At 39.6% G+C, this 25,482-nt stretch overlaps 1 protein-coding gene across 3 annotated transcripts in view; it reads left to right on the top strand.

The window, feature by feature from the left end:
* LOC128697670 (tubulin polyglutamylase TTLL5-like) overlaps positions 1–25,482 on the top strand; it is a 130,256-nt gene that overhangs the window by 8,781 nt on the left and 95,993 nt on the right. For all 3 annotated transcript variants that reach the window (XM_070099771.1, XM_070099772.1, XM_070099770.1), the window contains exons 3-7: positions 5,479–5,636; positions 13,086–13,299; positions 15,507–15,760; positions 16,627–16,826; positions 17,900–18,117. In XM_070099771.1, coding sequence (XP_069955872.1) covers positions 5,479–5,636; positions 13,086–13,299; positions 15,507–15,760; positions 16,627–16,826; positions 17,900–18,117 — 1,044 coding nt within the window. The remainder of the gene's footprint in view (positions 1–5,478; positions 5,637–13,085; positions 13,300–15,506; positions 15,761–16,626; positions 16,827–17,899; positions 18,118–25,482) is intronic.

Raw genomic sequence — 25,482 nt, 5'->3', positions numbered from 1 at the left:
CACAGATGACAGCAAGGAAATGAGTGAGCTACTCAAGTCCCAATATGACTCAGTTTTTAGCAAGCCGCTAACCAGACTGAGAGTCGAAGATCAAAATGAATTTTTTATGAGAGAGCCACAAAATTTGATTAACACAAGCCTATCCGATGTTATCCTGACGCCAAATGACTTCGAACAGGCGATAAATGACATGCCCATGCACTCTGCCCCAGGGCCAGACTCATGGAACTCTGTGTTCATCAAGAACTGCAAGAAGCCCCTATCACGAGCCTTTTCCATCCTATGGAGAGGGAGCATGGACACGGGGGTCGTCCCACAGTTACTAAAAACAACAGACATAGCCCCACTCCACAAAGGGGGCAGTAAAGCAACAGCAAAGAACTACAGACCAATAGCACTAACATCCCATATCAAAAAAATCTTTGAAAGGGTCCTAAAAAGCAAGATCACCACCCATCTAGAAACCCATCAGTTACACAACCCAGGGCAACATGGGTTTAGAACAGGTTGCTCCTGTCTGTCTCAACTATTGGACCACTACGACAAGGTCCTAAATGCACTAGAAGACAAAAAGAATGCAGATGTAATATATACAGACTTTGCAAAAGCCTTCGACAAGTGTGACTATGGCGTAATAGCGCACAAAATGCGTGCTAAAGGAATAACAGGAAAAGTCGGTCGATGGATCTATAATTTCCTCACTAACAGAACACAGAGAGTAGTCGTCAACAGAGTAAAGTCCGAGGCAGCTACGGTGAAAAGCTCTGTTCCACAAGGCACAGTACTCGCTCCCATCTTGTTCCTCATCCTTATATCCGACATAGACAAGGATGTCAGCCACAGCACCGTGTCTTCCTTTGCAGATGACACCCGAATCTGCATGACAGTGTCTTCCATTGCAGACACTGCAAAGCTCCAGGCAGACATCAACCAAATCTTTCAGTGGGCTGCAGAAAACAATATGAAGTTCAACGATGAGAAATTTCAATTACTCAGATATGGTAAACATGAGGAAATTAAATCTTCATCAGAGTACAAAACAAATTCTGGCCACAAAATAGAGCGAAACACCAACGTCAAAGACCTGGGAGTGATCATGTCGGAGGATCTCACCTTCAAGGACCATAACATTGTATCAATCGCATCTGCTAGAAAAATGACAGGATGGATAATGAGAACCTTCAAAACTAGGGAGGCCAAGCCCATGATGACACTCTTCAGGTCACTTGTTCTATCTAGGCTGGAATATTGCTGCACACTAACAGCACCTTTCAAGGCAGGTGAAATTGCCGACCTAGAAAATGTACAGAGAACTTTCACGGCGCGCATAACGGAGATAAAACACCTCAATTATTGGGAGCGCTTGAGGTTCCTAAACCTGTATTCCCTGGAACGCAGGAGGGAGAGATACATGATTATATACACCTGGAAAATCCTAGAGGGACTAGTACCGAACTTGCACACGAAAATCACTCGCTACGAAAGCAAAAGACTTGGCAGACGATGCACCATCCCCCCAATGAAAAGCAGGGGTGTCACTAGCACGTTAAGAGACCATACAATAAGTGTCAGGGGCCCGAGACTGTTCAACTGCCTCCCAGCACACATAAGGGGGATTACCAACAGACCCCTGGCAGTCTTCAAGCTGGCACTGGACAAGCACCTAAAGTCAGTTCCGGATCAGCCGGGCTGTGGCTCGTACGTTGGTTTGCGTGCAGCCAGCAGCAACAGCCTGGTTGATCAGGCTCTGATCCACCAGGAGGCCTGGTCACAGACCGGGCCGCGGGGGCGTTGACCCCCGGAACTCTCTCCAGGTAAACTCCAGGTAAACCAGGTGACTTAGTTGGCTGACGTAGATGTTCTCCCTCTGGCTGGCACTTCATTCTCCAAGGTTGATGATCTCTGCTCATGCCAGGCTGTTGAAAAGAGAGATGGAACTGCTCAGACAAGGAGCGGTTAGATTCAAAGGTATCAGCCAACCTGGCTGCCTCCAATGCAGTGGTTAAGTCACGATCCTGCAGAAAGACTCGAACCTCTGGTCCCACAGACTCCAGCAGGTTGTCAATCAGAATAAGCTACACAAGATCATTGAAGGTAGCAACACCACTTGCTTTATACCAGCTGGTAAAAGCTTTGGTCTGTTGTTGCACAAAATCAACCAGGGATTGACCAAGCTGTCGCCTGCCTAATTTAAACAATTTTCTGTACTTAGCTGGGATGCAAGTATATGCTCCCAAAACTGTGGTCTTCACTACTTTATAATCGGAAAATTCAGTGTCATTTAACACTGATGTAAATTCCTGTGCCTTACCAAACAATGCTGTGTGAACCAATGATGCCCAATGCTGTTCCGACCACCTCAAGGCTTGTGCCTGATTTTTGAAAGCTTCGAAAAAATTTTCTGGTTTGGCCTCATTGAAACTGGGAACAAGCTGTACTGCTTTTTGTAAACTAAAGTCATTTACAAGATTCGAAAACTGCCTCCTTTCTTTTTCCCTATCAAATTCTTCTTTGGCAAATGCTCTCTGTTCCCTAGTCTGCTCAAGATTGATTTTTGCCAGCTCAAGTGCCAACGCCGCTGATTCACCTTGAGACAACCCTGCTGCGCTAGACTGACGATTTTGCTCCGTTGATGTATCATCTTCCTTCTGCGAGAACATAGAAGTTTTATTCCTGGTTCCTGTAGAGGGAGGAGTTTGATGCGCCATCTCTTCTTCCCGAAGTTTGTCGGTGATCAGCGAACGCAGTTGTGCAGCTCTGAGAGTGCGTTTATAATCAATGCCAATGGAGCAAGCAACATTGTAGGGATAATTTAGGTAGGTTAAACAAGGTACAGTGGACCCCCGCATAGCGATATTAATCCGTGCAAGAGAGCTCATTGTTATGCGAAATTATCGTTATGCGAATGTATTTTCCCCATAAGAAATAATGGAAATCAAATTAATCCGTGCAAGACACCCAAAAGTATGAAAAAAAAATTTTACCACATGAAATATACATTTTCCTACACACAAAGAGAAGGATACATGCACAATAGTAGAGTAGTACATGCACAGTATATATTGTGCATGTACTACTCTACTAAATGAAGAATAAATGACACTTACCTTTATTGAAGATGCAGCAATGACTGATGAGACACTGTGTCCTGGGAGTGCCTTTTCCTCCTGAGTACTGTAGGTCCTGTTTGGCATTTTCTTCCAGAACAGGCCTTATCACACTGTGTATGCCACTACGATTCTTAAATCTCTCAAACCAACCTTTGCTGGCTTTAAATTCACCAATATGAGCACTAGTTCCAGGCATTTTTCCCTGTTCACCTGGGTGTTAGTCGACTGGTGTGGGTTGCATCCTGGGAGACAAGATTAAGGACCCCAATGGAAATAAGTTAGACAGTCTTCGATGACACTGACTTTTTTGGGTTATCCTGGGTGGCAAATCCTCTGGGGTTAATTGTTTCTTGGTATTCTCAATAAGCCACACCAACAACAGTGCTACAGCAGCAGCAGCTGACAGTGCTACAGCAGCAGCAGACAATGCTACAGCAGCAGTAGACGGTACTACAGCAGCAGCAGCAGCAGCTGACGGTGGTACAACAGCAGCAGCAGCTGACAGTGCTACAGCAGCAGCAGACGATGCTACAGCAGCAGCAGACGATGCTACAGCAGCAGCAGACGATGCTACAGCAGCAGCAGACGGTACTACAGCAGCAGCAGCAGCAGCAGCTGACGGTGGTACAACAGCAGCAGCAGCTGACAGTGCTACAGCAGCAGCAGACGATGCTACAGCAGCAGCAGACGATGCTACAGCAGCAGCAGACGATGCTACAGCAGCAGCAGACGGTACTACAGCAGCAGCAGCAGCTGACGATGGTACAGCAGCAGCAGCTGACGGTGGTACAGCAGCAGCAGCAGCTGACAGTGCAACAGGAGCAGCAGCAGCTGACAGTGCTACAGCAGCAGCAGCAGCTGACAGTGCAGCAGCAGCATCAGCAGCAGCAGCAGCAGCAGCTGACGGTGGTACAGCAGTAGCAGCTGTACCACCAATAGTAGCGATGGTTGATTGGGGTTTATTATACAACCTGGCCAGCTCGGAGACATGCACTCCACTTTCATACTTATCAATGATCTTTGTCTTCATCTCTATAGTAATTCTCACCCTTATTGCTGTAGGGTTGGCACTAGAAGCTTTCTTGGGGCCCGTGGTCACTTATTTTGCAGATAAAATCACCAAAAACACTGTAATAATACTAAATGTTCCGATTGTATGCTTGGATGTTACAGCGGAGGCTGGCTGATAAACAATGCCACCGGCGGAACATGTGAGCGTGGCTCAGGCCGCACATAGACGCGTCTCAGACGAACAGCGTTGAGCGGGTTTTTTAGCGGTATGCGAGGCAAAATCTTTGCGATAAAATGTAGCGGTATGCAGATTTAACGTTATGTAAGGCCAACAGTATGCGGGGGTCCACTGTATATGCTGACACCAGACGTCTGACTCGTCTAGGTGGCATACCACAATGTACAAGTTACATGTATTTTCTATGCACAGTACGATTGCAGAATACGCATATGCTTACAAGGTGGATACGCAATAGCAAAGCTGACTGCAAAATATTCACACCGAACAAGCTAGTAGCGAGCTGTTGAGCGATCATACAATAGCAAGGCTGACCATAGCAAAGCAACTGACACGCAAAGTTTGTAAAGCATTGGCAAAGCTAAATGCAGTGCCAGACAGCAAGCTACACAATGTTCCTGCTTCCAGCTTCACCCTAGGCTCAACCCTTTCTCTAAGTCCAGCTCCAGCTCTCGGACAGGCTACCCATATTACAACCCAGGAGTCCAAATGGCCTGTTATCCTGGGTGTAAAGGGAGCAAAATAAACACAGAAGAACTTTTGACTTATATTATCCTTCACCAATTTAGAACAGAAGTATGTACACTACACTATGCACAGCGATAGGTATTAGTGCACTCCACGGTAAGCAAGGCAGAATAGAAGCCACTAGAGAGCAGACCGTGCTTCAACCAGCTCTAAAATGGGATGACAAGAGCAGACAGGAGAGTGGTACCCACATAACCTCTGCGATTGCCAAAACCATCTTCTCATTGGCTGGAACCTGGGTACTGGTTGAATGACGGGGCCCCATCGTCAACCCTCAGTCACCTGGTTCGCTGGGTGGGGGAGATAGCCTGTAAATGAGGGTGTGTACATGCGCTGAATAAAGGTTACATACTCTTTGCATGCCACAGGGTATAATTGAAAACCCCTCTATTAGTGAAACACTGTAAAGTGAAGCACTGTAAAGCAGGCCCACCTGTATTAGATATTGCCAGTATGTATTGCTTATGGTGAATTACACAGTGTAATGTTTATTGAATGTTTTGTGTTGATTACTGCATAGCTAATGCATCTTTTTTTTTTTTTTCCTTATAAATTTGTGCAATGAAGTAGTAATCTTTGTTTTTCTTTTAGTCGGATTCCAAGCTCATCCGCATGTTGATGGAGGCCCACGGCTTTACTGAAGTAGAGAGCAGTAGTTCTTTCTTCAGCTTGTACTGGGGAAATGCCCACTTCAACCCAAATGAGATTCGACAACTCCAAGACTGGCAAAAGGTCAATCATTTTCCTAGGTAAGAAAGTCAAGTAAACAAAGTATGTACTAATTGTTTAATTATTTTTATTTATTTATTTTTAATCATTATTAATGTTTTGGTTGTTATTTTTTCACAGTATTTATGAGGCTTTGGCAAAAGTTCTTGGCAAAAGCATAATAGATCATATAATCTCCCTATTCCTTAATTGTTGGATAAGGAAGGGTCAGACACTTCATTATTGTGTTCAATTTACTACTGCAAAGGCAGGCGGTGTCCTCCCGCCCTTTAAGTGAGATGCTGGGATAGTGGTGAAGGACTCTTGAATCATGTAATTGAAACTACCCTTTACTTTCATTGATCAAACCTGATTACTTTTCATTCTCCAGGCACTGTAAGATCCATATGGGCTTAGTGTTTCCATTAATATTATAATAATCATAATAATTTTCTTGTAAGTTTCAAATATAAATAGCTAATTGAAAATTTTAAAACTCTTCATTTATTTGTATTCACATGTTTAAAAATATTTTCTTTGTTATATCATGATGCCGTCTATAAATTGTTTTCCTATAATGAGTATGTGTACATGGTAATAATGAAAGAAGAGATACAATATGTACTTGAGCATCTACCAGGCATGTATGGACATGTTAGGTTGGAGTGAGTGGAGATGAGTAGTTTTTAGGGTTTGACATTCTTTTGGAGTACAGCAGACCCTCGGTTATCAGCTGTCCTGGATATCGGTCAATTCGATTTTTGCCCGCTTTTTTGGTTATTGGCAGTTATTTCGGAGATTGGCCGTATTGGACACGTCCACCCATCGCTCTGCCACGTTCGTGAGTCAGTCTGGCTGTCTCTGGGTGAGTGAGAAAGCCTCCGTGCATTCATCCAAACAATTTGCTATAATCCATTGTTTTTTTGGTTATTGATTGAATGCAACTGTGAAATAAGCCACCAAGGGCCCAAAGAAAGTTCCTAGTGAAGTTCCTTTGGTAAAGAAAGTGAGAAACACAATGGAATTTAAGAAAGAAATTGTTGAGAAGTATGAGAGTGGTGTACATGTGCTTGAGCTTGCCAGGATGGAATCTATTGTCTTTGGGGAAGTCCATGGGGTTGGAGGTGAGTGGCGAGGATGTGGAAGAGTTGGTGGAGGACCACAGGGAAGAGCTTCATCTGGAACAGCAACAGACCACAGCTGAGGAAATTGGCTCAGAGGAGGAGGAAGAGAAGGGAGAATGTGCTTTCTTCAGTGATTAAGGACATTTGTGCAAAATGGAGGGAGGTGCAACCTTTTGTTGAAAAATATCACCCTGACCAAGCTCAAACAAGCCATATTTGAAACATGTTCAGTGACAAAACCTTGTCCCACTTCAGGCAAATCTTAGAGATGCCAGAAACAGAGCTCTCTGTGTTAGCATAGTTGCTGATCCCAACTATGCTGACATCTGGACACTTTTTTTGTGTGACATGGGTCTAGTGACCTAACCTGGTCCTAGTGGCAGTAAAAGACAAAGAAGGGACATAACCCCAGAGAGGGCTTTGATACCTGAAATTCTTATGGAAGGGGATTCCCCTTCCAAACAATAATCAGTCCTCCCTTTCTCCTCTTCCCTGTCTTCCATAAGCCAACAAAAGTCTTCAATGAAGGTATGTAAGAGTGATTGAAATGTTCGTTTATTTATTTTATTTAGCTCTCATTGCTTTGTGTTTGTAAGACTATAGTTAATCTTTAAAAAATGTATTTTTTGTTAATATTTATGGGTGTCTGGAATGGATTAATTTTATTCATATTAATTCTTATGGGAAATATTGTTTTGGTTTTCGGCCATTTCAGATTTAGGCTGACCTTCATTAAAACCAGTGATATCAAGGATGCCTGACTGCTAGGCAAGCCGGGTCAACAACAAAGTGTTAGGTTAAAATTCAATTCCATTGATGTAAAAAATGATCTAATAAGTTCCTCCATCAAGAAACGGAGTAATGTGTATATAAATGAGTGCCTAACTAAAAAACGTCAGAACCTATTATACAGACTTCGAAAACTTAAGTGTGATAATGCATCAATAAAACAGTACTTTACTGGTGATGGCATTATTGTGGTAAAATTATCAGACACGGGTCGTAGGTTTGAAATAACAAATGATCAAGAACTAGCATGTTTCCTCTCATTCACTGGTTTGACTGAACCTTGTTAAGCCATATCTCAACACATTATCAACCATGTTCAGTGCTGTAGTTTAGTAGAATTTACCCTTATTCTAATCCATATTTTCATGGCTGTTAGTGAATAACAGTAATTAATTCCCAGCTACTTAAGACACCTAAGGTGCTATTCAAGGTGCTAATCCAGGTACTTAAGTGTTTTATTCTCTGCTTTATTTTATACTTGAAACCATTACTTTTAACTTTGAAATAATCAAGGTGCTAAAGTGTTTTATTTTAATTTTCAGTAGCTCCATTATTTTTTTAGATCTAAATTAACTATCTTAGTTCATAAGTTCATAATTGGTAGTGGTTTAACATCATTACTTTGGTCTTTTTGTTCTTTAATAATTGTAACTGCTATTTCTCCACGTACCCCTTATGAATGTAAGTATCGATCCTGATATCAACCTCTTATTGAACAGCACACATAGTCCAAACAGTAATTGCCATTACTACACTGCTAGTCAGGCTAATACCCTTCTCAGTGTCAGCAAGAACATTACAATCTTCAACTACAATGTTAGATCATTGAGTAAACACTATGATGACCTCATTGCATTACTTAAGTCTCTAAATGCTACTATAACTTTCATTATACTTACTGAAACCTGGCTCAGACTAGATCTGACAGGCATATTTACCATACCTGGTTACACAGCCATACATAACTGTAGGCCCGACCAATCAGGATGATTGTGAAATCAACTAATGTATGGGACGAAAACGGTGAATATATAATAGCTAAATTCACATCAAGAACACTTAAGAAATCTATAGCAGTTGGTACAGTCTACAGATTACCACACTCAAACACTTACACTTTTAGCAATAACCTTAGAAACATGATAATTGAGTCAGAGTTGAATAAACACCATCTGATACTAGCAGGAGATTTCAACATCAACCTTATCCAAACAACCGACCCTCCAGTAGTTGATTTCACAAATGCTATGAACAACAGCTTATTGCTACCCACTATAACAAAGCCAACAAGAATCTCTGATACTAGTGCCTCGTTACTCGACCATATCTGGACCAACATAATATCCCCACTACAAGCAGGTATAATCACGGATAACACCACAGACCACTATCCTACCTTCCTCATAACCAACTTATCTAAACTGCCTCAAGAAACAAGATCTCATTTCACCTGCATGATGAAACATCGATAAACAACCTAAAACTAGCTCTAGGTGCCATTGATTGGCAGAGAGAGCTAGATGACAGTAATAATATCGATAAAGATATAAAAAAAGTTTTACATAAAACCCTAAACCTCTACAACAAACATTGCCCAATCAAAATGAAACAGATCTCAGAAAAGAGGCTAAACAGCCCCTGGTTAACTAGAAGTATCCTCAAATCTATTAATAAAAAACACCAACTTGAAAAGCAGTTCAGATTAGGCTTAATTACTAAAGAATTTACTAAAAGATGCACATCAATACTAACAAAACTGATATGTAAATCAGAGCAAATGTATTATGAAAATAGATTTAGTGAAATGAAAGGTGACATGAAAAGTACCTGGCAAACCCCCTCCAAAATTTTGGGCTCGAGGAAACCGACTGGAAATAGAGAGATAGACTTAACTAAACCAGATGAACCTCACATGCAACCTTTAGACATGGCCAACAAATTTAATGTCTTCTTCTCTAATGTAGGATCAAAGCTAGCAAGTCAAATTCCTAGCTCAAATACACATCCGAGTGAGTACCTCACTGGCAACTATCCAAATAATCTATTCCTAGCTCCAACTAATCCCACTGAAGTCTCACTCATCATTAAATCATTATAAAACAAATCAGGTGATCTAGATAACTTGCCCCCATTCATATATAAAAAAGCTACACCAGAACTGTTGCCCATTATTGCAACAATGTTTAACAAATCTATAATTTCTTCAACCTTCCCATCCATACTCAAGACAGCAAGGGTCACCCCAATCCACAAAGGTGGAGATCCAACTGATTTGAACAATTACAGGCCCATATCAAACTTGCCCTTACTATCCAAAATACTTGAAAAAGTAACACACAAGCTACTTTACCCCTACCTTACATCCAACAACATACTTAACCCTTTGAGGGTTTTGGTCGTACTAGTACGTCTTACGCGTAGGGGTTTTTGACGTACTAGTACGCATAAATTCTAGCGGCCTCAAATCTAGTGGGAGAAAGCTGGTAGGCCTTCATATGAAAGAATGGGTCTATGTGGTCAGTGTGCATAGTATAAAAAAAATCCTGCAGCACACAGTGCATAATGAGAAAAAAACTTTGACCATTTTTTTGGAATAAATCAGCGACTTTGCAGTGTATTTTCGTATGGTATTTATTGTTGTATTCTAGTTTTCTTGGTCTCATTTTATAGAATGGTAGACATATTACAGAAATTGAGATGATTTTGACTGGTTTTACAATGAAAGGTGCCTTGAAATTGAGCTCAAAGTAGCAGAAATGTTCGATTTTTACTGAACTTCAAAAGTAAACAAATCGTGCCGAGCGCGCAATACACGTCAACTGGTGAGTCTAATATTCTTTCACAAGTGCACCAATAATATTTATACCATTTTTTACACTAATGCAGTAGTCTGCATAACAGTAAATCTTATATTTTTTGTGAGAATAAAAATTCAAAGTGGAAAGCAAAAGAATATAAGAGGGGCCTTGAGACGTGACTAATGACTAGAGGAAATGTCATTTTAGTGCCAGGAATGTCTTTCTTGTTTATTCTGGACCCTATTCGGAAATTGGCATCTTTTGAAATTTGTGTGAAATTGGCAAAATTGCTAAATTCTGACCACTGTACTGGATAGTTGAATTTCATAAATGGGTGGTTTCTTGCACCCATTCGATAGAAAAAACGGAGTTCTAGCGAAATATTCATGTTTTTTGTCGACTAGTACAGTGAAATTGGCCGAAAATGGGGCTCAAAGTGGGCAAAATCGCCGATGCGTAAACATCGCCGAGACCGCTAACTTTGCGAGAGCATAATTCCGTAAGTTTTCTATCAAATTTCAAACTTTTGGTGTCTTTATGATCGGGAAAAGATTCTCTATCTTTTCATAAGAGAAAATATTTTTTTTTTTTTTAAATTTGGCCGACCCTGAGAACGAGTTTCGGAGAGGGCCTGTCGACCCTCAAAGGGTTAACTCGTGCCAGTTTGGATTTAGACCAAAAAAAGCACAAATGATGCTATTATACAAATGCTTGACCTTATATACACACTCTCGATAAGAATGAATATCCCATGGGGCTCTTTATCGACCTAAGAAAAGCGTTTGACACAGTTGACCACAATCTCTTGCACCTCAGACTGAATCATTATGGCATAAGAGGACATTCTCTTGACTACCTAAAATCCTATCTTAACGACAGACACCATTATGTACATGCAAATGGAGTCAACTCCGCTATCCAACCTGTAGCTGTAGGAGTACCCCAAGGTAGTGTCCTAGGCCCACTCCTCTTTCTCATCTACATCAATGATCTCCCCAGTGCATCCCAACTCCTTACACCAGTTCTATTCGCAGATGACACTACATATGTCTACTCTCATTCAGACCCAGCTGTGCTTCAAAACATTGTAAACAATGAACTGCTAAAGATATATGATCAACAAACTCACACTCAACATAGACAAAGCTTACTTCATGCTGTTTGGCAACAGAGCCTCAAATATTCAACTCAACATACTGTTATATGGTTCCCTTATATCAAGACACACGGAGGGCAAATTTCTAGGTCTTCTTGACTGTCATCTTAAATTTCAGTCCCATACCCCTCACATAGCCAAGAAAATTTCCAAATCAGTAGGAATCTTTTCCAAGATATGCTACTGTGTACCACAAACAACTCTCCTTAGCCTGTACCACTCTCTAATATATCCTTACCTCACCTATGGTATCTGTGCCTGGGGCTCAACCACAGCCAACCACCTTAGACCCTTAATAATCCAACAAAAAGCTGTTGTGCAGGTGATAACCAGCTCCTGTGCTAGACAGCACACCCCACCACTTTTCAAAAGACTCAACTTGCTAAATATACAAGACATACACTCTTATTATTGTGCCTACTACATATACAGAACTTTAAACTCCACTGTAAACCCTCCCCTAAAACTACTCCTCGACAGTTACAACAGAATGCACAGTCGCAATACAAGGCATAAGGCCCTTTTCAACATCCCTCGAGTAAGACTCTCACTATGCAAGAACGCAATGCTTATAAAAGGCCCAAAGATCTGGAACTCGCTACCGGAACAGGTCAAGGATCCCCAGACAACTTATAAATTTAGGACTCTGCTAAAAAAATCATCTTATCTCACAATATTAACCAAATCAACCAAACATCTACTGACTAGTTTTATCATGTGACCTCCTGGCTTTTAATTCTGCCATTCCATAAAATATTGCCACCTGCACCATTCCTTGTAAATTCGATTTTGTACTAGTATACATAAGATTTATTAAGTCCAAATAAGATTGTAAAACAGCTAACCGCTATTCTATGTTTAGTTTTAAGTAATAATTACTATGTACTATTATCTTATCTAGTTTTAATTAGTTACTATGTATTAGGATTAGTTTGCCTGAAATGCCTCAGCATGATAGTGGCTATCTTTGTACTTAGCAAATCAAAACTGTAATTACACATTGTAACCTTTACAAAGAAATAAAATTATTATTATTATTATTATTAATGGATTATGGCAGATAACTGAGGGTCCACTGTATAGGCAGGTAAACAGTTATGAAAGGATTCAGGAAAACCAGTTAGCCAGCTTGAGTCTTGGAGGTGGGACATACATTGCCTGTATTCTGAAGGAGGGATGGGGATGTTACAGCTCAGAGAGTCATTTGAATTGTAATGGCTGTGCCCTTCTGGCAAGATGACTATTGAATGAATTTTTTTTTTTTTTTTTTTTTTTTTTTTTTACCATACCTTGTTGGAAGACGGTTGATTTTTTTTTAAACTGGCTGTCTCCCACCAAGGCAGGGTGACCCATAAAAAGAGAAAAATAGTTTTTCTTTTTTACATTTACCTGAGATGCTGCAGTAGTTGGATGCATCTTTAAACTCGTCTAATAAATAGAAGTTAATCTCAACAGGTGTATTAAAAAGTGATGGTAAACATTATTATTCTATAGACCACCTTGCTACTGATAACGTATTTGAAATAGTAGTCACATGTGTATGTGGGGTTTTATTATACTGTAACAATTCTGGGCTATTGTTAACCTTTATGTAATAAAAATTAATTCAAAATATTCTTCTAGGTCTTCAGAGCTAACAAGAAAAGATCGCTTATACATGAACATCAAACGAATGCAAAGGCAATTTGGTGTCAAGCTCTTCGATTTTATTCCTACCAGCTTTATTCTCCCTACAGAATATAGGGATTTCTGTGATACTCACTTACGTGAACGTGGAACTTGGATTGTTAAGCCAGTGGCCTCGTCACAGGGCAAGGGAATATACTTGGTCAGTCAAGTAAGTTTTTTTTCGTTATGTACTGTACAGTATTGTATATAATCACCACTTTTATTTTAGATTTCCCCAGAATATATTATATTTTTAAAGATTATCTTTTTTGCTATTTATTAATGTTATTCATGAATAGTTAAATGTTGAGATTATAGTGTGGATAGTTCCTGTGCAGTAAGTTACTAAATGCTGTAAAGAGTTTTTATGAGGATGGCAAAGCTCAGGTTAGGGTGTGTAGGAGAGAGGGAGATTACTTCCCAGTAAAAGTAGGTCTTAGACAGGGATGTGTAATGTCACCATGGTTGTTTAACATATTTACAGATGGGGTTGTGAAAGAAGTAAATGCTAGGGTGTTGAGGAGAGGGGTGGGATTAAATTATGGGGAATCAAATACAAAATGGGAGTTGACACAGTTACTTTTTGTTGATGATACTGTGCTTATGGGAGATTCTCAAGAAAAGTTGCAAAGGTTAGTGGACGAGTTTGGGAGGGTGTGTAAAGTTAGAAAGTTGGAAGTGAACATAGATAAGAGTAAGGTGATGAGGGTATCAAACGATTTAGATAAAGAAAAACTGGATATCACATTTGAGAGAGGGAGCATGGAAGAAGTGAATGTTTTCAGATATTTGGGAGTTGATGTGTCAGTGGATGGGTTTATGAAAGATAGGTTAATCATAGAATTGATGAAGGAAAAAAGGTGGGTGGTGCATTGAGGTATTTGTGGAGACAAAAAGCATTATACATGGAGGCAAAGAAGGGAATGTACAAAAGTATAGTGGTACCAACACTCTTATATGGGTGTGAAGCTTGGGTTGTAAATGATGTGGCGAGGAGGCAGCTGGAGGCAGTGGAGATGTCCTGTCTAAGGGCAATGTGTGGTGTAAATATTATGCAGAGAATTCGGAGTGTGGAAATTAGGAGTAGGTGTGGAGTTAATAAGAGTATTAATTAGAGTGCTGAAGAGGGGTTGTTAAGGGTGCTTGGTCATTTAGAGAGAATGGACCAAAGTAGAATGACTCGGAGAGTGTATAAATCTGTAGGGGAAGGAAGGCGGGGTAGGGGTCATCTCTGAAAAGGTTGGAGGGAGGGGGTAAAGGAGGTTTCGTGGGCGAGGGGCTTGGACTTCTAGGAAGCGTGTATGAGCATGTTAGATAGGAGTGAATGGAGATGGATGGTTTTTGGGACCTGACAAGCTGTTGGAGTGTGAGCAGGGTAATATTTAGTGAAAGGGTTCCGGGAAACCGGTTATTTTAATATATAGCCTGACTTGAGTACTGGAAATGTAAAGTACAGTGCCTGCACTTTAAAGAAGGGGTTTGGGATATTGGCAGTTTGGAGGGATGTGCTATATATCTTTATATATGCTTCTAAACTGTTGTATCTGGGTGCCTCTGCAAAGACAGTGATTATGTACGAGTGAGGTGAAAGTGTTGAATGATTATGAAAGTACTTTCTTTTTGGGGATTTTCTTTCTTTTTGGGCCACACTGCCTCAGTGGGAGACAGCCGACTTGTTGAGAAAAAAAAAATTCCTGTGCTATGTTTATGTATTGGTTTTGGTTTCCTTAGCATTATTAATTCTGTTCGATGTTTGATCTTCTTTCAACAGACCGGCTGTATCCCACCGAACCAGGGTGGCCCAAAAAGAAAAACGAAGGTTTTTCTTTTTAACTTTGGTAATAAATATAGGAGAAGGGGTTACTAGCCTCTTGCTCCCAGCATTTTAGTCGCCTCTTATGACACACATGGCTTACAGAGGAAGAATTCTTTTGCACCTCCCCATGGAGATAAGAGGAAATAAAGAAGAACAAGAACTATTTAGAAAAGTGAGGAAAATCTGGGTGGGTGTGTGTGTGTGTATATATATATGTATAAGCATGCACATGCATGTGTAGCGTGACTCAAGTGTAAGTAGAAGTAGCAAGATATACCTGTTATCCCACGTGTAAATTTCTTTTTAGTATTTTATTATTACTCTGGGGAAGTGGAGAAGAATCCTCCCTCCCTAAGCCATGCGTGTCGTAAGAGGCGATTAAAATGCCAAGAGCAAGGGGATAGTAACCTCTTCTCCTGCATAAATTACTAAATGTACAAAGAAGAAAAACTTTTGTTTCTTCTTTTTTTGGGTCACCCTGCCTTGGTGGAAAATGATCGGAGTGTTAAAAAAAATTATTGGTATTTTCTGACTGCTTAATTAATTGCATATTGTAATAGGTGGATCAGGTTCCAGCAGACGAGACTTCCTTGTTGTGCCGCTACATTGAATCGCCCCTGCTTGTGGATGGGTACAAGTGTGATCTCAGGTTATATGTTGGTGTGACATCCCTGGATCCACTTGTAGTATATCTCTATGAGGAAGGCTTGGTGCGTCTGGCAACCGTCAAATATCAACATGGCAAGAATTTGTGGAACCCATGCATTCACCTCACTAATTACTCGGTCAACAAATTCCATTCAAATTATGTTCAGTAAGTATAAATTGTAACTGTTTTGGCATTAAAGATTAGTTTTTGGATGATTTTTAGAAATTTGTTTCTGTATTGAGACAAATAGTCAAATATTATTTAGTAGTAATTTTTTATACTTATGATTTCATATGATAAATCCCTGTTTGAAATATTTCAAAACTGTTTTGGAATTAAAAGTTGATAGTTTTCCCAAGATGTACAGTGCCAAGTGTCTTGGAACGTACAGTACAACCTTGAAATGTTTAACACATTTATTGTGTATCCTTCTTATCTTAGACTATCCATATGGCTCAGGTTGAAAATTTCCTTTATTGTACATCATCCCATTGAGTCTTAACCTGAAAAATCAGACATCTTTAAGATGTAAACATGTGACATTTTATCACATACTTGAATTTTTTTTCCCACATCCTCGCTGTCTCCTACTAAGGGAGGATGACCCAAAAAGAAACACTTTCCTGATCATTCATACTATGATTGTCTTGCCAGAGGTCCTTAGGTACCAGAGTTTAGATGTCCCTCCAAACAGCAAATATCTCAAACTCCTCCTTTAGGGTACAGGCACTGTACCTCCCACCTCCCTCGTGGTGCACATCAGCCATTATCAATACTGATTTTTAAAGTTAGTCTTAATGGGAGCTTGATGTACAATAAATATTTTTGAGGATGATTGAATTTAATACTGTACAGTATAGTGTTTTATGCCATGATGCTCTTGCTCCTTATTTCCTAGGAAGTTGGAATTGAGGTAAGGTTAGTAGAACTCTTGTGAAATTGTATGAAACATTGGTAATCAGTTAATATCAAATACCTTGTTGATTGTCAATATTAATTTAAGTTATCCTTTCTCTTTTCAATACTAAAAGAAATGAAGATCCAGAGGTGGACGACCAAGGAAACAAATGGTCTCTGAGTGCTTTTCTACGGCACTTGAAGAGTCAAGGAATTGATACTGGTGCTCTGATGCGGTCTATTGAAGATGTAATCATCAAATCTTTGCTTGCTGCATCCTATCAGATGAATACTGCAACCAACATGTTTGTTCCACACACTCGCAACTGCTTTGGTGAGTAATTAGTATCTACTGAGTGGACTATATAAAGTCTGACCTAAAAATTCTTGGACATCATTTAAATATTCAAGAACTTATTTAGCATTGGCATTAAATTCCCTTTTAAACACAGCCATTCTGAATTCATATACAGTATATACTTGTCCCTGCAGTTATACCACAGACATACAATGTTCATAAATATTCTGTCAATAAGCACTATGGCAATTCTTTTGATAGCTGAATTCCAATGAAAACCTCAATAGGTACTTTTGTTTCAGTTTACCTAAGCTTAAACTGGTACTTTTTGTAAAGAAAAGTCATATGTTCTTCATCATATAAGTTGCTCAATAGCTAAAGGAGTGGAGATAGTATTGTACCTTGCTTTTCCTTTGACTCTCAATTTGAATGTTATATAACTGATAAAGGAGAAACCAGATTTTTTTCATTTAGTTCATATTCTTACATGTATACTTATTTCCATATAGATGTGTAAATACTTATTTCCATATAGATGTGTAAATACTTATTTCCATATAGATGTGTAAATACTTATTTCCATATAGATGTGTAAATACTTATTTCCATATAGATGTGTAAATACTTATTTCCATATAGATGTGTAAATACTTATTTCCATATAGATGTGTAAATACTTATTTCCATATAGATGTGTAAATACTTATTTCCATATAGATGTGTAAATACTTATTTCCATATAGATGTGTAAATACTTATTTCCATATAGATGTGTAAATACTTATTTCCATATAGATGTGTAAATACTTATTTCCATATAGATGTGTAAATACTTATTTCCATATAGATGTGTAAATACTTATTTCCATATAGATGTGTAAATTTCCAAGGGATTTAAAATTGATTAAAAAATGCAGGCTTAATATAGATGAAAAAGTCAGGAAAAAGATGGAAATAACTAGAAGAGAGTTGATATGTATAGTAATTCACAAAATAAATTTGTTAATATTATTTTCATTCATGACTTGTGCATTCTTCATAAAATCCAGGTCCTGTGTATCTCCTGAGACACTTGTGCTGTGTTTGAAACTATCTATCCTTTATTTCAGAGTTATATGGGTTTGACATTTTAATTGACAGTCAGTTAAAACCCTGGGTGCTGGAAGTCAATTTATCTCCATCCCTCAACATTGACCAGCCTCTGGACTTGAAAATCAAGTCGGCCATGCTTGCTGACCTTTTCTCTTTAGTTGGCATCCAAGTGATGAATCCCTATACTGCCAAAATGTCTTCACGTCCTTCTGTTTTCCGTAAATTGCCATTTCTAGTAAGTACAGTAATGGTCGTCTTTGTTTAAGTCAATCATTCAAAGCTTTATTTTCTTTTTTTTTTATACAGGGTGTTAATGTTGCAGTTTTATAACTGTAGTGTAAGCGCACCTCTGGCAAGACAGTGATGGAGTGAATGATGATGAAAGTTTTTCTCTTTCGGGCCACCCTGCCTTAGTGGGAGACGGCCGATGTGTTAATAAATAAATAAAATAGTGTTTATTATCTTGTAAACGTTGACACTGCCATAAGCTTCAGTGTCTGTATGGATGCACTTATTGGTTTTAGTTAAATATTGAAATTATACTGCTTTTTCTCTAGATAATAGTCACACTACAAATACCTACTAATATCTTAAAATTATCAGAAATAGTTTTTCTTTTCTTTTTAAGGTCTTTCTTATAGTTTATATTACTCTGCATGTTCACTGTAATGTTGTGTGTTTTAATGGTAGAGTTCAAAGGATGAGCTGATACGGTGGAGTGAAACGTACAAGTGTCCTGGGCCAGAGCAGGTAGCACAGTCACTGGGTCAGTGGACCAGTGACACAGTGAGTGGCTTCAAGTTAGCAGCATCAGTAATGGTCGATCAGCTGAAGACTGTAAATACTCGTTCACTATTGGTTTTTACTATTATTCAGCTGTTTGTAAGAATTATAACCGGTGATACGTACTGAAGCCGGATTAGTGTATCGCAGTTTAGATTACTGATCCAAATAGCCATGGAATCAGAGGATCCTTATTCAGTTTACTTTGTGAGATGTGTTTTTTTTCATCAACATTGTGCATTACCTCTTATATTGCATTTGATTTATTTGTACAGTATTTGAATTTGTAAAAAAAAAAAAAAAAAGTGAAGGGATTCAGGAAAACTGGTTACCAAGACTTGAATCCTTGAGGTGGTGAGTACAGTGCTTGTATTTTAAATGTGACATTTAGGATATTTCCTGATTAGAGTGACATCTAAACTGTTGTATCTGATTGCCTCTGGCAAGACAGTGGTAGAGGGAATGATGGTACAAGTGTTTCTTTTTTGGGTCACCCTCCCTAGCTGGGAGAAGGCTAGTGTTAAAAAAAAAAAACATAAAAAAATTGGTTTGGCATCTTCTCAAAGATGAATCTGAAATTATAATTTGAGATTGTAGTCTGTATAGTATTTTATCAAATTGACTGCCAAAATGGAAACCTTTTTCCATTCTATTATAGTGTCATTTTATAAACTTGTTGGTTATACAACATCTTTCCCATAAAATTTCTTCATTAAAACGGAAGTGTGTAATATTATAGGGAAATATGAGATATTTAAAGAGGAAGAGAAAAATGAGATACTATTCTTGTAAATATAAATAGAAGAGAAATGAGAGCACAGGTGTAAAATGTTGGGGACACAGTAAAGTTTTGTTTCACAAACATAAGGGAAAAGATGAAAGTTTTCAGTTGTTCTGTACATACAGAAGCGGCATGAATAGAAAACGAAAATTTAAGAAAATATATGGCCGGTATGTTAATACAAGAAACTAATGGAGCCTATAGTATATATGGTGAGATTCAGTCTTTAGAAACCAGGTTGTACAATCCACATAATTTGTTCAGTGGTGAAACATGATAGCTCAGATATAAGAAGGGAAGAGGAATATTTGAAAAATACTTGTGGACTGGATATAGTGAGGAATAAATAAATTCAGAGATACTGCATAGCCAGAGGAACTGATTCAGAATAAAATTGATGTACAGAGGATGACTATAAGGTTGAATTTGAAGGGAGTGAAAACATAAATCAGTAAAAAAAAGAATAGATATAGTATATATAATTACACAATGGGTTGCATTCTCTTAGTGGCTTCATTTGACATAAGCCAGTTTTCTATTAAAATAGTATACATATTTTCTTTATTAATGTTTGCAAGAAACTTAACTACGTATATTCCTTTCAAAATTTTGCATCCTCGTTTCTTTTTTTTTAATTGCCACTTGTCGTTTAAAATTGTCTTACAGTATTTCTTTGTTTTCATTATAGTGCATGATGCCACTGGAGCAGGAGACGAATGTCTTCCAGTAATCATTAGTACAGGTTTCCCCCAACATTCGCGTTTTCAACTTTTGCGGGCTTCACACATTTGCGAATTCCCAACCGCCAAATTCCCAACTGCCAAATTCCCAGCCACCAAATTCCTAGCTGCCAAATCATATTTAAGTTTCCCACCACCTGCGAGTCCATACTACCCTCCCTCCGACCCCTGCAACTGGCAGCCAGCCCTCCCACCACTGTGTGGTGAGTGTTTTGTTTGTTCATTATTTGCTATTAAACTACAGTATAAATAATGTAAACCCATTCATGACTGCATATTGGAATGGCTATTTGAACAGGTATTGGACGGTGGCATCATGTGTTGACTGTTGAACACAGCAAAGAATCAAACATTTCTGCTACTGATAATAATAATAATAATAATAATAATAATAATAATAATAATAAATACGATAGAATTGAAGGAAATTGTACAAAAATACAAGGGAGTGGTAGACACATTGTCAGTGTGGCTTTGTTTATGCTGGAGTGAGCATTAGTCTTCATGCTCTTCCAAACATTTCACAATAATTCACTGTGTTTGGTGCTTGTAGATGGAGTGTGACTGGAGTGGTAGAGGCAGTGGTAGAGGCAGTGGTAGAGGCAGTGGTAGAGGCAGTGGTAGAGGCAGTGGTAGAGGCAGTGGTAGAGGCAGTGGTAGAGGCAGTGGTAGAGGCAGTGGTAGAGGCAGTGGTAGAGGCAGGGGTAGAGGCAGGGGTAGAGGCAGGGGTAGAGGCAGGGGTAGAGGCAGGGGTAGAGGCAGGGGTAGAGGCAGGGGTAGAGGCAGGGGTAGAGGCAGGGGTAGAGGCAGGGATAGAGGCAGGGGTAGAGGCAGGGGTAGAGGCAGGGGTAGAGGCAGGGGTAGAGGCAGGGGTTGAGGCAGGGGTTGAGGCAGGGGTTGAGGCAGGGGTTGAGGCAGGGGTTGAGGCAGCGGTTGAGGCAGCGGTTGAGGCAGCGGGCGAGGCAGCGGGCGAGGCAGCGGGCGAGGCAGCGGGCGAGGCAGCGGGCGAGGCAGCGGGCGAGGCAGCGGGCGAGGCAGCGGGCGAGGCAGCAGTTGAGGCAGTGGTATTTAATAACATACATGGAGAAGAGAGAAGTGTAGAGGAGAGAGAGAGATTTTGGGAAATGTTGAGTGAATGCGTGGGGAGTTTTGAATCAAGTGTGAGAGTAATGGTGGGTGGGGATTTCAATGCTAAAGTGGGTAAAAATGTTATGGAGGGAGTAGTAGGTAAATTTGGGGTGCCAGGGGTAAATGTAAATGGGGAGCCTTTAATTGAGCTATGTATAGAAAGAGATTTGTTAATAAGTAATACATATTTTATGAAAAAGAGGATAAATAAATATACAAGGTATGATGTAGCACGTAATGAAAGTAGTTTATTAGATTATGTATTGGTGGATAAAAGGTTGATGGGTAGGCTCCAGGATATACATGTTTATAGAGGGGCAACTGATATATCGGATCATTATTTAGTTGTAGCTACAGTTAGAGTAAGAGGTAGATGGGAAAAGAGGAAGGTGGCAACAACAAGTAAGAGGGAGGTGAAAGTGTATAAACTAAGGGAGGAGGAAGTTCGGGTGAGATATAAGCGACTATTGACAGAAAGGTGGGCTAGTGTAAAGATGAGTAGTGGGGGGGTTGAAGAGGGTTGGAATAGTTTTAAAAATGCAGTATTAGAATGTGGGGCAGAAGTTTGTGGTTATAGGAGGGTGGGGGCAGGAGGAAAGAGGAGTGATTGGTGGAATGATGAAGTAAAGGGTGTGATAAAAGAGAAAAAGGTAGCTTATGAGAGGTTTTTACAAAGCAGAAGTGTTATAAGAAGAGCAGAGTATATGGAGAGTAAAAGAAAGGTAAAGAGAGTGGTGAGAGAGTGCAAAAGGAGAGCAGATGATAGAGTGGGAGAGGCACTGTCAAGAAATTTTAATGAAAATAAGAAAAAATTTTGGAGTGAGTTAAACAAGTTAAGAAAGCCTAGGGAAAGTATGGATTTGTCAATTAAAAACAGAGTAGGGGAGTTAGTAGATGGGGAGATGGAGGTATTAGGTAGATGGCGAGAATATTTTGAGGAACTTTTAAATGTTAAGGAAGAAACAGAGGCAGTAATTTCATGCACTGGTCAGGGAGGTATACCATCTTTTAGGAGTGAAGAAGAGCAGAATGTAAGTGTGGGGGAGGTACGTGAGGCATTACGTAAAATGAAAGAAGGTAAAGCAGCTGGAACTGATGGGATCATGACAGAAGTATTAAAAGCAGGGGGGGATATAGTGTTGGAGTGGTTGGTACTTTTGTTTAATAAATGTATGAAAGAGGGGAAGGTTCCTAGGGATTGGCGGAGAGCATGTATAGTCCCTTTATATAAAGGGAAAGGGGACAAAAGAGACTGTAAAAATTATAGAGGAATAAGTTTACTGAGTATACCAGGAAAAGTGTACGGTAGGGTTATAATTGAAAGAATTAGAGGTAAGACAGAATGTAGGATTGCGGATGAGCAAGGAGGTTTCAGAGTGGGTAGGGGATGTGTAGATCAAGTGTTTACATTGAAGCATATATGTGAACAGTATTTAGATAAAGGTAGGGAAGTTTTTATTGCATTTATGGATTTAGAAAAGGCATATGATAGAGTGGATAGAGGAGCAATGTGGCAGATGTTGCAAGTATATGGAATAGGTGGTAAGTTATTAAATGCTGTAAAGAGTTTTTATGAGGATAGTGAGGCTCAGGTTAGGGTGTGTAGAAGAGAGGGAGACTACTTCCCGGTAAAAGTAGGTCTTAGACAGGGATGTGTAATGTCACCATGGTTGTTTAATATATTTATAGATGGGGTTGTAAAGGAAGTAAATGCTAGGGTGTCCGGGAGAGGGGTGGGATTAAATTTTGGGGAATCAAATTCAAAATGGGAATTGACACAGTTACTTTTTGCTGATGATACTGTGCTTATGGGAGATTCTAAAGAAAAATTGCAAAGGTTAGTGGATGAGTTTGGGAATGTGTGTAAAGGTAGAAAGTTGAAAGTGAACATAGAAAAGAGTAAGGTGATGAGGGTGTCAAATGATTTAGATAAAGAAAAATTGGATATCAAATTGGGGAGGAGGAGTATGGAAGAAGTGAATGTTTTCAGATACTTGGGAGTTGAAGTGTCGGCGGAAGGATTTATGAAGGATGAGGTTAATCATAGAATTGATGAGGGAAAAAAGGTGAGTGGTGCGTTGAGGTATATGTGGAGTCAAAAAACGTTATCTATGGAGGCAAAGAAGGGAATGTATGAAAGTATAGTAGTACCAACACTCTTATATGGGTGTGAAGCTTGGATTGTGAATGCAGCAGTGAGGAGGCAGTTGGAGACAGTGGAGATGTCCTGTTTAAGGGCAACGTGTGGTGTAAATATTATGCAGAAAATTCGGAGTGTGGAAATTAGGAAAAGGTGTGGAGTTAATAAAAGTATTAGTCAGAGGGCAGAAGAGGGGTTGTTGAGGTGGTTTGGTCATTTAGAGAGAATGGATCAAAGTAGAATGACATGGAAAGCATATAAATCTATAATGGAAGGAAGGCGGGGTAGGGGTCGTCCTCAAAAGGGTTGGAGAGAGGGGGTAAAGGAGGTTTTGTGGGCAAGGGGCTTGGACTTCCAGCAAGCGTGCGTGAGCGTGTTAGATAGGAGTGAATGGAGACGAATGGTACTTGGGACCTGACGATCTGTTGGAGTGTGAGCAGGGTAATATTTAGTGAAGGGATTCAGGGAAACCGGTTATTTTCATATAGTCGGACTTGAGTCCTGGAAATGGGAAGTACAATGCCTGCACTTTAACCCTTTGACTGTTTCAGGCCCCTTTCTGAAACTGTCATTCTATGTCGCTCAATTTTTGAAAAAAAATAAATTATTTTTCTTATGAAATGATAGAGAATCTTTTCCCGATGGTAATGACACCAAAAGTTCGAAATTTGGTCGAAAACTCATGGAATTATGCTTCCGCGAAGTTAGCGGTCTCGGCGACATATGCGTATCGGCAATTTCGCCGACTTTGAGCCCTATTTTCAGCCAATTCCATTGCTCCAGTTGACCAAACTCATAGCTATTTCTTTAGCTGAGTACAAGAAACCTCCCATTTACTAATTTGGACTACCCAATATGGTGGTCAGAAATTGGCAATTTGGCCAATTTCACGCAAACTAAAAAAGATGCCAATTTCAAAATAGGGTCCAGAATAAACAAGGTAGACATTCGTGGCACTAAAATAACATATGCTCTGTTCATTAGTCACATCTCTAGGCCCTTCTTATATTATTATTGCTTTCTATTTTGATTTTTTATTCATACAAAAAAATACAAAATTTACTGTTATGCAGACTACTGCATTATTGTAAAAATGGTATAAATAATATCAGTGCACTAGTGAAAGAATATTAGACTCCCCAGTTGACGTGTATTGGACGTGTGGTGCGATTTATTTACTCCTGAACATTGGTAAAAATCGAACATTTCTGCTACTTTGAGCTCAGTTTCAAGGTCGTTTTCATCGTCAAATAATGAAAATCATCTCTATTTCTGTAATATGTTTTCCATTTTATCACCTAAGACCATGAAAACGCGAATACAATGATAAATACTATACGAAAATACACCTCAAAGTCGGCGTTTTATTCCAAAAAAACGATCGGAGTTTTTTTTTTTCTCATTACTCAATGTGTGCTGCAGGATTTTTTTTATGTGGTGCACACTGACCACACAGACCCATTCTCTCACATGTGGGCCTACCAGCTTTCTCCCGCTTGATTTGAAGCCGCTAGAATTATTGAGTATATATACGTCAGAAACATTGGCTCGTAAGACGTATTTATACATCGAAAACAGTCAAAGGGTTAAAGGAGGGGTTTAGGATATTGGCAGTTTGGAGGGATATGTTGTGTATCTTTATATATGTATGGTTCTAAACTGTTGTATTCTGAGCACCTCTGCAAAAACAGTGATAATGTGCGAGTGTGGTGAAAGTGTTGAATGATGATGAAAGTATTTTCTTTTTGGGGATTTTCTTTCTTTTTTGGGTCACCCTGCCTCGGTGGGAGACGGCCGACTTGTTGAAAAAAAAAATAGTACATATTAATAATATGTACTATTATTATTTATAACATATATGTTATTAAATACCACTGCCTCAACTGCTGCCTCTACCATTGCCTCAACTGCTGCCTCAACCGCTGCCTCAACCGCTGCCTCAGCCGCTGCCTCAGCCGCTGCCTCAACCGCTGCCTCAACCGCTGCCTCAACCGCTGCCTCACCCACTGCCTCTACCACTGCCTCTAC

The sequence above is a fragment of the Cherax quadricarinatus genome, chromosome 68 (genome assembly GCF_038502225.1).
Source record: "Cherax quadricarinatus isolate ZL_2023a chromosome 68, ASM3850222v1, whole genome shotgun sequence".
In the NCBI taxonomy this organism is placed as follows: Eukaryota; Metazoa; Arthropoda; class Malacostraca; order Decapoda; family Parastacidae; genus Cherax; species Cherax quadricarinatus.
The sequence above is the reverse complement of the archived record's forward strand: the minus strand, read 5'-3'. Positions and strand labels throughout refer to the sequence as shown.